Genomic DNA, 14,009 nt, shown 5'->3' with positions numbered 1-14,009 from the left:
GCTCATTCGTTGGTCTTCCCTGCTGACTCTCTGGCACCATTGAGTTTTGATGAACTTTGAGACTGCAGGAGGTATAATAGGCCTAGGTTTCAGACGCCCCAGGAGATCAGGCACTGTTTTTGTTTTGGCCAGGGACTCATCTGCAGCCTTCCACAAAATACAAGAGACTTCTGTTGTTTCCTCCCATATTGGTCATCGTTGGACAGTACGTTGTCATGGTAGTGGCTGGGTTCCGTGGTAGATTTTAGTTTATACATGCAAAGGAAGCTATTCGTAGTGGTCTGGTGGCATGCAGTTGGGTAAGTCAGTTTGCCAGGGTTTTTAAAAATTATTCCATTTGTAGAGATCTAATAAACTCAGGCGATCACCTCTTCAGACCCACCAGCCCAGTTAGTGTCTTTGCCCTGACATGCATTGTACTTAACTTGTTTCCTTGGGTCCTCTCCTGACCCCCCCCCAACACTGAGCTCTGAGCTCCTGGAAGGTAGAGATTTGTTTGTACACCACTGGGTCCCCATCATCTAGCAGAGTCCTTGTCTCATAAGAGATGTTCAAGCCTAAATGTGTTCCCTGTCGGGCAAGCCTTTACTCCCAGGGGTGAATATTGTATTAAAAATAGGCTATGTGTTGGGGCGCCTGGGTGGCTCAGTTGGTTAAGCGACTGCCTTCGGCTCAGGTCATGATCCTGGAGTCCCGGGATCGAGTCCCGCATCAGGCTCCCTGCTCAGCAGGGAGTCTGCTTCTCCCTCTTCTCTCCCCCCTCTCATGTGCTCTCTCTCTCTTTCTCTCTCTCAAATAAATAAATACAATCTTTAAAAAAAAAAATAGGCTATGTGTTGTAGGTAAAAGAAATAGTACATTTGGATTCCTGTCCCGACCCTGCCATTGATAGAGATTTTGCTTTGATACTGGATTGAGTGGCCCCAGATCACTTCAATCTGGGCATCTCATTATTTATCTGGAATATTTCCTAGTTTGAAAGGCATGTCCAAACATCCTCGTTACCCGTTTTCTACTGTTCTTGCATTTTGATGTCTGTATCTCAAGAGATTGTGGACTTTTGGTCCATCTCTGCTTCTTTATCAAACAAATCTCTGTTGCCTTTTCTTTTTTCCTACTTTCAACACTTTAACCAACATAACTTTCTTGGCTCTTTCTTCTTGAGAAATATTTTCAGGCTTTGTCCCTGGCGCTCGGCAGAGAATGCAGCCCACAGGCGGCTCTGCCCTTTGCTGTAACCTTAATTAAATCAGCCTCCCTCAGGTCAGACGTTGGCTTTGGTTCTTTCTTTCGAAGGCCAGCTGCAAGGCTGATGACATGCCTGCATCCGCCATTGTGTACCTCTCTGACAGCCATCCGTCACCGTCAGCAGGCTGGGGGCCTGAGCCCTCCCAGCCTGTGGGGAACGAGGGCGAAGGGGGATGGTCTAAGGAGCATTGGGAAGGAGGGGAGAAAAGAGGGCAGCTTTTCACTAGAAAGCATGAAGGAGAAAAAGGAAGCTGAGGAATAATAATTGGGAGAAGGAAATAGGAGTGAAGAGCAGAGGACTGGTAGGTAAAAGGACCCACCCTCTCCTTTCTCCAGTTTTCCAAGTTGAAGCTTGTTCTGCCTTCAGTTTTGTTTATCCTTTAGTTCTTTCCTTCTACCCAGGGGCCTACCTACTTTGCTTTCTTAAAATTTATTTTTGACCTGGTAAGGAGTGTTAGATATTCTTCCTTGTCAGCCTTTCTCCCCTGTTGGTCTGTGGATCTGTTGCCTTTTTCCTTTTGCTTCTCTTTTGTTGCCCATGGTAATGTTCTTCAGCCTTTTCGCTCTGTCAGCCATCTTGGCTGTGGGGTCAAGCACTGCTTTTCATGGAGACGCGTAACAGATTTGAAAAAGACAGGATTAATGAGTATGTTTGGTGTCAGGAAAATCAGACATCTGCCTCCTGTACCCTGCATAAATGAGAGGACTCTAAGAATGAACTAAAAATATTTCTTAAAGGTCGCCTATATAACTTTTAAGTTGGGAAAGTGTTCACTTGGTTTACTTTGGGCATTAGATATTATAAATACGGACTCTTTGTTCAGAGGGATCCATGTTTAACAGGAGATTCCAACATAATTTTCGAGGATATATCCGCTTTAGTGAAATTGAAGCTGATTTGCTCATCTGAATTCCTTCACTGCAGACCCATAAACTCAGCGTTTGTTGCTTCGTTGTTTTCAACATAATCCAACTCTTAGTATTTTTAGTTAATTTTTGTTTTCCAGGGATTTATTATTTCCCGACTATGGTTTTCTGGCAAAGAGCTTAACAGTAGAGCTTAACAAAAAGTGAATTGCTAAGCAGGAAAAAACAAATGTCTTCTGGCTTTCAATAATACTTTTTCTGACTCAAATGCTTAGTGACAAAAAATAATTTCTAGTCAATTTAGCCTTTTTAGGAGATTATAGGTTTGAAAAATTCCTTGTCATTTCTCTGTATTATATTTTAACGGAGTTAGTATGTACTGGGAGAGTGGTTTCCTTTTGAGGGAGGAGGTAATGTGAACAATGATCCATGGTGCTAGACTTCAGGTCTGGGTGTATTGGTGTTTATATGTAATAGAAGCTCAGCTGTGGGGAGTATCATTCATCATACGTGTCTAAATTGACCAAGTGGAAAAAGAAGGTAGGGAATAAAAATGAACATTTCTCAGCCCCGTATCCTTCCCCTGCACAGGGAGAGGTTTTTTTTTGTTTTTTTTTTTAAAGATTTTATTTATTTATTTGACAGAGACACAGCGAGAGAGGGAACACAAGCAGGGGGAGTGGGGGAGGGAGAAGCAGGCTCCCCGCTGAGCAGGGAGCCCGATGCGGGGCTCGATCGCAGGACCCTGAGATCATGACCTGAGTCGAAGGCAGACGCTTAACGACTGAGCCACCCAGGCGCCCCAGAGGGAGAGGTTTTTAATGGAGGGTTGGAGCTTCCCCTCTGTCTCTGCAACATTGGCCCTGGGCACAATCACCTTAGTAAAAGTGACCCAGAATGAATGTAAATAAACTAACCATGACAAATGTCTTATTTCTTGGGACCATGTCAGGCAATTGCAAGTGATAGTGACTCATCTTGGTTTGGAGAGTTGAAAGAAAAGACAAAAGGCCTACCCATACAAGGTAATGATGGAGAGTATGTCTTGTCTGAGAGCACTGTTCTGTTTGGAGGTCTCAGGGGATTGGATTCTTTGGGTGTATGGTTGCACAAACCAAGCTGTTCTCTGAATGAAACTGAACTTAATTTTCCTCCACCATCTGTCTGTTTTCTCCCAAAGAGCTATAAGTACAGACCTAGCATTTCTATTGAATTCTGTTGCAGGGATTGTTGTTTAAAAATATATGTTATCCTGCATGCTCTGGGAATAGGATATGCAATAAAATATATTCCTCTAAACTATGTGTAGAAGGATGTTCCCCCAGAAACTTTTCAGCCATTGTTTTTGAAAAATCTGTATAATATATATTTAAATACATAATCTTCATGAAAATACTGATCACACTTAAGTATTTATTTGATGTTTTGAGAAGCTAAAGGGCCTAAAAGTCAGTTTTGGTAAGCTGCTTTCTTTTTTTCTTTTTTTCTTTTTTTTAAAGATTTTGTTTATTTATTTGACAGAGAGAGACACAGCGAGAGAGGGAACACAAGCAGGGGGAGTGGGAGAGGGAGAAGCAGGCTTCCTGTGGAGCAGGGAGCCCGATGCGGGGCTCGATCCCAGGACCCTGAGATCATGACCTGAGCCGAAGGCAGACGCTTAACAACTGAACCACCCTGGCACCCCTGCTAAGCTTATTTCTTACACAACAGCTTTATATGATTAAAGTGTTGAGCTCACTGTTTATCAACTATAGACATACTCTGAATCTACAGGAAAACTAAAGAAACACCCTGCTGCCGTCCCCCAACACCCTAAACCTGATTCCTTGATGTTATCTTCCTCCTAAAAATGGGAGATTGGAAGTTGGAACCATTAATTGGAAGTTCAAGACCATTAAGAGCTGGTTAAAATTTTAATTAGGTCATAATTACTAATAATTACAAACATCTGTCATTTGTTTTCAGGATAATTCACGAACACCTCTTGTTCCTGGCATGTGTTACATTTTGTTGTGACCGAGAGCATACCAGTGGGTGTGTGGTAAAGACCTACCAGGATCTTAATAAAAGGAAGTTTCCTCAGCCAGACTTTTGCCAGTTGTTCCCTAAACTCGACTGTAACTTGCAGAATTGATCTTTAGACTGGATACTGTTTCAAAAATTATGCGCTTCATCAAAGAAGAGTAAACTTGGGATCATGCCAGCTTCTTGATTGTCCCCGTAAGCCTGGATTTTCCATTCAAAAATCAGTTCTCATGACAAGTGTAGGTAGGATTTCAAAGACTTAAAATGAGTCAAAAGTAGTGCATTTTCATTAGGTGTTGGATATGATGGGGTTGATACACATGGCATGGCAGTGGGCTGTGAGAACCCCTCTCCACTGGGTTGGAGAGGCTGGGAGATTTGGGAGACTGAATATACAGCTTCGAGGGCAAGCGTCCTCAGCCACCCTGTGAATGATAAGCACGTATAGTAGGCCGTTTGTCGTCTATGTTAGCATCTCAGCAGTAGAAAGAACTTGGAAACTCAGTCCTTTTAAAGAGCACTTACTGGGTTTGAATTACTGCTATGTCTGTATTGAGAAGACTTTCCCTTTGATCACAGCATTGTTTTCAAAGTAAGCTCTGTGCCCAAAGTGGGGCTCGAACTCACGACCCGCTGATCAAGAGTCGCTCTACCGACTGAGCCAGCCAGGTGCCCCAGATCGCAGCCCTTACTGGCTGTCAGCATGACAATACGAAGTGGAATGGAACACTTTTCCTTTTTCCTGTGTGCCTACTGCATTTCCTACTGTTTTGCTATAAGTATTAAAAAATACTGTGAAAGGCTGAGCTTGTCTAGTTTGCCACTCTTTATCTTTAGAATGCCTATTTGCAGTTGGTAATAATACCTTTAGTCACCTGCTAGATTGCACACTAGGATTGCGTTTTGTAAAAATTAATGCTTTGGCTTTTCTGCTTCAAGTAGTAAATGTTCTCAGTTTTTCCCAAATCAGGGCAACAGATCCAGATGGATGAGACAAACTTCCCAGAGCCTCAAGGATGTCAAGGAAAGATTGAGTGGGAAATTCCAATCTGTGTGTGTGTGTGTGTGTGTGTGTGTGTGTGTGGTTTATAGAGCTAGAGTGATCTAAGTTCAACAAGCACCTAGTGAGGACCTACGATGTGGAAGGTCCTGTGAGAATCCTAAGATAAGTAAGACTAGTCCCTGTTCTCAAGAAGCTTATAGTCAACTGCAGGGGATGGATGGACAAGTCCACATGTTAACTGAAACATAAGGCAGAAAGCAAGATGATCCAACTAGAGTTTTATTTAAAATTTTTTTTTTTAGTAATCTCTACACTCAACGTGGGGCTTGAACTCAAGGTCAAGAGTTACAGGCTCTACCAACTGAGCCATCCGACCAAGAGTTTTAGACAGAGTGCAGGGAAGAACAGCCAGGGAACTTCTTGTAGAATCCTGAGATGACAGGGCTTCGTGGATGGGATAGCACGGTGTTTGACGACTTTAAAAGAGAATATATCACTTTTCTTAAAATCATGCTCTTTTTTTTTTTATAGGCGCAAGAAACTCTCACCAGCCTGATCTCCTTTAATGCTATTGAAATTCCAAAATAAATTATTTTCTGCGATTACTTCTTGTAATTGAGTGCTCTTGCCAAATGCACAGACTCCTCCCACCTTGAGTTACTGTTTGAGGTTGTACACTCTTTTTTATCCAACAGAAGAATTTTATTTAAAATAATAGCAAATTTTTGGGGCGCCTGGGTGGCTCAGTTGTTAACTGTCTGCCTTCGGCTCAGGTCATGATCCCAGGGTACTGGGATCGAGCCCCGCCTCGGGCTCCCTGCTCGGCGGGAAGCCTGCTTCTCCCTCTCCCACTCCCCCTGCTTGTGTTCCCTCTCTCTCTGACAAATAAATAAATAAAATCCTTAAAAAAATAAATAAAATAATAGCAAGTTTTAAAGATGTTTTTTGTGAGTTTTTTTTTTGACAAAAATAGATTTTGAATGCTTCCCCTTTTTCAGCATTTGCATTTATATCTTTCAAGTTGATACGGTTTCATGTTCTTAGTAATTTCTTGTATTACCTACTTTAAATCTTTGCCTAAATTCCCCGTGAAGATCTTTAATGGCATGATATTTATTTCTATGATAGCATGAAATATGACAGATGATATTTACTTATTTACTTAATGATTTTACTTCTTAGTTAATTATTACTAAGCCTTTCGGGCTACCACTTTTTACCATCCAGTAAATACATATGAGGGAATACTTTCAAATGCCAAAAGTTATGCTTCAAAACCCTCATGGGGTGCATTTCCAAACTCGAATGACTTGGTTTTGTCCCGTTTTGGATTATCTGTCAGTGTTTAGGGATTTAGCTCACGCTGTACTAGTTCTTCTAATACATCATAAAATACGAACGTGTTCCTTCCATAGAGTACTGTGTTCTTTACACGAGGGAGACAGCCCTCTTAAAAATGACATGTAATATGAGCAAATTTATTAGTGTATTGAGTAAAAACATTGGTCTGTCATAAAAAGTTTAAAATGACAGCTCAGACTCACCTTGAAGTCTTGAGAGCTGGAGGGAACTCTTCATGTTTTCTTCTGTTAGGTGCCTCTTTGTTCTCAGAACCCTAAACTCACACTAATCCAAGCTGTAAATGTGTTTTCTTAATAGCATATTCTTTTCTCTAGCTTCATTTATTGTAAGAATACAGTATATGATACATATAACATACGAAATGTGTGGTAATCCACTGTTTTATGTCATCCATAAGGCTTCCGGTCAACAGTAAGCTATTAGTAGTTAAATTTTTGGAGAGTCAAAAGTTATTCATGGATTTTTGACTGCTTGGTGGGGGAGATGGGGATCAGTGCCCCTAACCGCCCCTTAGTTCAAGGGTCAACTGTATTTCCTTGGTCAATTCCACTCTGCCTTCAAGCAAGTCATTAAAATTGAATTTAGGAATTGTATTTCTTAGGGATGCTGCAAATCTTTTGTCTATCCTCCATGGTGCTTACCACAATTCTCTAGTGACTGCAGGAGAGCTCACAATTGCTTATTGAATCAGTGAAATGTCAATTCTTCCCACAAAGAATTGAAATCTATAACTAGCAATCATATTTTTAAGTAATTGATTCATAATCCTACTCCTAAAGTAAACTCATAAATGTAAAGTGAAATTCTAAAGCAGTGTATTTGTATCTTCTATCTTTAAAAAATGATGATAAATTGAAAGAGAAGTCTGCATAAAATGATTTTTTTAGTTGTAATGTTTTAAATGTTTATTTATTTGTTTATTTAAGTAATCTCTACACCCAACATGGAGCTTGAACTCATGACCCCGAGGTCAAGCGTTGCATGTTCTTCTGACTGAACCAACCAGGTGTCCCTGGTTGTAATTTTTAAGATGGTTTCAACAGTGTGTTTACTTTTTAGGAAAAGAATGTTTGTATCTGTCGCTTATGCATTTACATGTTTTCCAGTAAAGTGGAGCTAATGGGCTCAGAATATATGAACATAAATGTATTTAGTTTTGGGGTGCCTGGCTGGCAGAGCAAGCCACTCTTGATCTCGGGGAGTCATGAGTTCAAGCCCCATGTTGGGTGTAGAGTTTACTCAAAAAAAATAAAAATTAAAAAATATATATATATTTAGTTTTACAAAAGAGTTATGGGGAAAACAGAGCCACAGTTATTTTTCATTTATTGACCATTTTAATTTGTGGCAGACACCATCAGAGTTTTCCACGTTAGGATATCGTTTTGTGAATGTGAAGACACAAGTTATTCCCAGTGGGTTGGCGGCTTCATTTAGCCTCTTACTGCCTGGTATTATATTGTGGGTACATCTGGAGACACATCATTGCCCACAGAAGGGCCCTCCAGCCTGTTAAGTAATAACCACCTTTCTCACCCTGAAACAATGAAGTATCAGATGATTGCAGCCTCGAACAAAAGCTTCCCACTCCCTTTCAGAGCAGATTATAGTCCTGCTTCCCCTCCCACCCTGGTGAGCCTGGCACTCAAGAATATCTAGTTTCATCCTGTCTTTGTTAATAGAGGATCATAAAGGGGTCTTTGTTATACTCTCTCATTTGTTCCAGCAGGATGTCTCCATTATTTCGTTCTGCTGTTTGGCACATGCAGCAGTTTCTTCAATAGCACCTTGAATCGTGTTCTCTTCCCTTTGTCACGGAGCTTAAGCTTCATCTAAATAATTACTTTTGTTCAGAAATCAAACCCCACTAACCAAGTGTTTTTGACAGACACACTGACTCTGAGAATGTTCTTTGCCCCATGTAAAATCCGCATCAATTCCTGATTAGATTCCCTTTCTGTCCCCATTAATTTCCAGGTCGTTTGGTTCCTGGGAATGCTTATTAATGGCTTTTCTAATGACCACATTTTGTGTTTCATGGATTTGCTGTAGTTTAGAGCAATTTGGGGGTACCCCTGTGACTTGGATCTTATTCGTTGTTTTGGCAGAAGATGAGGGGATTAATCACAAGGGTACTGAATGAAATCAGGTGGCTCTGAGATGCTCTACTTATTAAGGAAGGGAAGTAAGGAAAGAGGTTGAACACCATGTTTCCGAAGCCACTGAACACATCTTATTTACCCACAGTCCTTGCAATAAGAACATGATAAAAGCATAGCATTTCTTGCTTCCTTGCATTCTTTTTTTGACTTTGCAAAGTAACAGAATAGGGTTGCATTCAAAACTTACTCTTTCATTCAGAAACTTAACAGGTGCTTACTATAAAGAATAAAAAGGACCTTGGTTTATGTCAGCTTCTCTTAGATAAGAATCATTTGTAGTGAACTTCTGCATGAAGAATTCTTGAAAATATTAATGTGCTCTTTCAGACTCAACTCATTCTAGTTACACCCTTGCAAATCAGAAAACTGATTTCTTTGACATTATCGCCTCTCAATTGTTCTGAAAGACACATTAGTATAACGGTTAAGAGCCTGAACTCTAGTGCCCTGGGTTTGAGTCCTGGTTTACCCATATACTTGCTAATTAACCTTTGTAGGCCTCAGTTTTTCTCATGTGTACAATGGGGACCATGGGAGCTACGGAGATTTGTTGTATTAAATGTATTAGATGAGTCATATACGTGAGAAGTTTAGAACAGTGCCTGGCAGTAAGGATTCTGAGTTAGGTTTTTTTTTAAATTATTCTAACCATAATATTTGAATGCCTATTTTTTAAACAAAATTTGAAGATTTAAAGAGATTGTTAAAAAACAGCATTCAGTTGAGTGAATTTGAAGATCTAATTGGCTTTACTTAATGATTCATGGATCAGGCAGCATCTTATGTTAGCAGATAGAAAGGGGCTCCAAGGAGCTTTACAAAATGGGAGGCAGGGGGCAGAAAAAGAAATTTCTAGCAAAGAGTGGATTGTTTCAGGCGAGGTCACCTTCCTTTGGGGGAAGGCAGGGGTCTGTCAAGCAGATTATCTTACTAGTGCTGACCAGGTAACTTCAGACTGGTTAAAGGTTACGTTCACGAGAGAGTCTGAAACCACAAGTAGGTTAGATGTTAAGTCTTGGTTTGGTGACATGGCTTTAGCACAAGGGACTCCATTTTGGGCCTGTTGTCTCTTTTTTAACCAGAGAATGTAGACTTTAGGTTTCCTCACTAAATGAATTCATAGTCTATAGGTAAGGGATAACACAGGTACGAATGCTTAAGTTGCTTCACCAAAAGAAAAATCTAGCAGGGAGGGGCGCCTCGGTGGCTCAGTCGTTAAGCGTCTGCCTTCGGCTCAGGTCATGATCCCTGGGTCCTGGGATCGAGCCCCACGTCGGGCTCCCTGCTCTGCGGGAAACCTGCTTCTCCCTCTCCCACTCCCCCTGCTTGTGTTCCCTCTCTCGCTGTCTCTCTCTCTCTCTGTCAAATAAATAAAGATCTTAAAAAAAAAATCTATAAATTAAAAAAAGAAAAAAGAAAAATCTAGCAGGGAAATTGAACACCTAAACGTGAAAGCTTGTCTATTGGAACTTATGGTCTTCGTAAGATGCATGGACTTTAACTTCAGCTGGAAGAGCTTAGAGTCATGATACTCAAAAAGTGTGACCACTTGCTTCAGTGTCTCACCAGGGTATGTGTTAAAGATATAAAATCCATGCGCCAATTGAGCAGGAAATCACAAATATCCCTGGTGATTCTTAGGCACAATGCAAATTGAGAACGGTTGCCTTAGAGTGGCTCTCAACCAAGGTGCTCGTTAGACTCGCTTTGTGGGGGGCATTTAAAAGATAGAGATGCTTGGATCCTGACTTCATTGTTTGGGGTGTGGCACGGGACTTTAATGTTAGTGGGTGATTCAGATGTGCAGCCAGGCTCAAGAAGCAGTGACATTAGAAGACAGTGACTCTGTCAGGGGTGTGAGCTGACTTGGTATTTTCAGAGTCGTTACAGTGGTTACCAGGGACTGGGGGGAAGGGAGGAATGGGGAATTCTTGCATAATGGCTACAGAGTTTCTGTTTGGGATGATGAAAATGTCCTGGAGATGGTTGGTGGTGATGGTTGTGCAAAATTGTGAAGGTACTGAATGTCACCAGATTGTGCACTTTAAAAATGGTTTAAGTTGTCAGTTTCTCGCGCCGTGATTTGATCACAATAAAAAACACTTCGTAAAGCCATTACAGGGGTGCCTGGGTGGCGTGGTCGGTTGAGCGGCCAACTCTTGATTTCGGCCCAGGTCGTGATCTCAGGGTCCTGGGATCGAGCCCCACGTCAGGCTCTGCACTCAGCAAGGAGTCTGCTTGAGGATTCTCTCTCTCTCCCTCTGTCCCTCCCCTGGTCGCTCACGCGCGCACACTCTCAAATAAATAAATCTTTTTAAAAAAAAAAGCCATTACAGTTCTCACATTTCTTTTTTTTTTAGTTTTTATTTATTTATTTATTTATTTGAGGGAGAGAGGCACAGCGAGAGAGGGAATACAAGCAGGGGGAGTGGGAGAGGGAGAAGCAGGCTCCCCGCCGAGCAGGGAGCCCGATGTAGGGCTCGATCCCAGGACTCTGAGATCATGACCTGAGCCAAAGGCAGACGCTTAAACGACTGAGCCACCCAGGTGCCCCAATTCTCACATTTCTGAACCTTAATTTTTTTTCTTTTCGCAGTGACAGTTTATCATGCATGCCACTGATTCCAGGGGACACTCCCCTGCTTTCCTCCAGCCTCAGAATGGAAGCAGCCATCGCTCGTCTGGCTACGTGCCAGGGAAGGTTGTGCCCCTGCGGCCCCCTCCTCCTCCAAAGAGCCAAGCTTCAGCCAAACTGACCTCCATCAGACAGGAAGCCCGGGCCACCTTTGCTTTCTCCCCTGAAGAGCAGCAAGCCCAGAGAGAAAGACAGAAGCAGAAGAGGCACAAAAATACCTTCATTTGCTTTGCTTTCACTAGTTTCTCATTTTTTGTTGCACTCGCGGTCATTTTAGGGATCTCCTCAAAATACGCTCCAGATGGTAAGTGCGTGTGTACGCACGTGTGGGCACGCACGTGTACAGAGCACATGTTCTAGGAGAAGGAGGAGGGAAGGAAATAGGAGAATAGAATTAAAAAGAAAAGCTTGTGTTATCTTAACTTGGCTCTAGCTAATTCATATATAATTAGAGAATAGAAGCCCTAACTGCTTATTAAAGCAAATGTTAAAGGAATCCACTGGAAATGATACAGCCGAAGGATTGCTCTTCCTTCCATTTTGCTATTTTGTCCCAGTGCTCAAGATGTTTTTGGAGCATTTCTTTTCAAAATGTTCATTTTAAGAATCTTTACCTAATTCTTGAGGTAGCATAATTTCATCCTTTGTGGTAGGTATGATTTTCTGACTGCCAAAAGTTTTTAGTGATAAAAATTACTGAATGTAGGGGCACCTGGCTGACTTAGTCTGTAGAGTGTGTGACTTGATTTCATGGTTGTGCGTTCGAGCCCCATGTTGGGGTGGAGCCTACTTAAAATAAAATTAAAAAATATGTATATATTAAAAAAATTTACTAAATGTAGTGATAAAACTACATTTGATTTTATTTTTAAATGAGTGAAAATACTAAGATTTGTGTTCTGTGGCTTGAAACCGGCTAGGAGACAGTTCTAAAAGAGAAGCTTCAAGTATTTTTGAGGAACAATGTGTATCCTGAAAGGAAAACATCCATTAGGAGCTTTAAGGTCTGATATATTTATCTAAAAATCCCGTATTACTTCATAATTAAATATCTTGTGGGCATGTTTTTATTTCTTAAATGGCCTTTGCTTTGCAAGTCGGTAATATATCAGTACTTCAAATGGTTTTGAAGAAATTCATCGTCAGTCTCAATCTAGTATCAATAAAGAATGGGCTCAGGATAGAGTCCCATCTACCAGGCTGAAAATCAGATTGCTCAGGGCTGTTGAAGGAGAAGCGGACCATAACAACCTGGACTGGGGCATCATTTTTGTCTGCAGTTTTTTTTTTCTTTTACTATCTAGGACAGATTTTTGTCAAATTAGATGCCTCCTTAAATGGATACAACATCTGAGAAGCATGTTATTATTTGCAAGACTTACAAATACTATTTTATTTAGTTTCCATGAGTGCTTTAGTGGTTTTATAGACTTTGAAGTCCTGGGGGAGATTGTGTCAATGCTTCTAAGAAAATAGACCTGAAGTAAGAAATGTTCATATCAACATCTTTGTTGACCAGGCCAGTCAACCACGGAATGAATTTGTCACACTGCTTTCTGCTGGCACCTCAAATTGATTTTCTCTTCCCTTTTCTCCAGCAAAATAACGAAGTTTGCTGCAGTTGAGTCATTCTTCACAAGTAATCTGCAGTAAAGAGATGCCAGATCTGGGGGGAAGATCAGAGCTGAAATCCGTGGCTTTAATTGATGTTTTCATTTTCCGTCTAAGACCGTGAATCACTGATGTGGTTCCTTTGAATCAACGTTCTGTAGTTTCACATTTTGGCAGTATAAGTGTAGAACTTTGGTAGAAATACGTGGTATGCTGACGTCCTTCGGGGTCAGCCTCACTTTGGTTATTGCTGTTACATAATTTTTTTTTTTTTAAGATTTTATTTATATTTATTTGACAGAGAGAGAAATAGCGAGAGCAGGAACACAAGCAGGGGGAGTGGGAGAGGGAGAAGCAGGCTCCCGGCAGAGCAGAGAGCCCGATGCGGGGCTCGATCCCAGGACCCTGGGATCATGACCTGAGCCGAAGGCAGACGCTTAACGACTGAGCCACCCAGGCGCCCGCTGTTACATAATTTTAATAATGAACCCACAGCTTAACAGTGGGCAGCCGGGAAGGCGGGGCTGTCGAGCTATTTGTCCGCGCTTTCTGCAGACCATGGATTTCCTCATTAAGTGTACTTTACTGGAAGGAAAAAGACGAGAGTTTTTGGTGATGGTTCCTAAGGAAGCATGCTCTCCTGGGAAATAATTAAAAACAAGAGGAATTGGGGCACTTGGGTGGCTCAGTCAATTAAGCGTCTGACTCTTGATTTCAGCTCAGGTCATGATCTCAGGGTTGTGAGATCGAGCCCAGCATGGGGCTCTGCACTGGGCATAGAGCTTGCTTAAGATTCTCTTTTCCTCTCTAAAAAAAACAAAACAACAAAACAACAACAACAAAACAAAAACCAAGAGAAATTATATAACCATTTGGTAGGCTCTTCATGTCAAAAGACTGGATTTCCTTCTCAGTAGCTGGGTATATAGTGCTTGTTATATGGGGCATACATTTGCTTGTGATGTAACATCATGGAGAGTTCTAGCTCGAGGTTTTATGGGAAGAGAGGGAGGTTGAAGAGAAGTTTAAGAAATCCTTAGTAGTAAGTCAGAACACATTTAAGAGATTTCTTGTTTCTTCAACGGAAAGAAACATT

At 41.4% G+C, this 14,009-nt stretch overlaps 1 protein-coding gene across 1 annotated transcript in view; it reads left to right on the top strand.

The window, feature by feature from the left end:
• The window catches only part of CEMIP2 (cell migration inducing hyaluronidase 2), a 79,924-nt gene that overhangs the window by 5,835 nt on the left and 60,080 nt on the right, over positions 1 to 14,009 (top strand). Inside the window, exon 2 of the mRNA XM_081804064.1 lies at positions 11,264 to 11,606. Coding sequence (XP_081660190.1) covers positions 11,276 to 11,606 — 331 coding nt within the window. The 5' untranslated portion in view covers positions 11,264 to 11,275. The remainder of the gene's footprint in view (positions 1 to 11,263; positions 11,607 to 14,009) is intronic.

The sequence above is a fragment of the Leptonychotes weddellii genome, chromosome 14, assembly GCF_054177405.1.
Source record: "Leptonychotes weddellii isolate Sample4059 chromosome 14, ASM5417740v2, whole genome shotgun sequence".
In the NCBI taxonomy this organism is placed as follows: Eukaryota; Metazoa; Chordata; class Mammalia; order Carnivora; family Phocidae; genus Leptonychotes; species Leptonychotes weddellii.
This window is presented reverse-complemented; position numbering and strand designations above follow the sequence as displayed.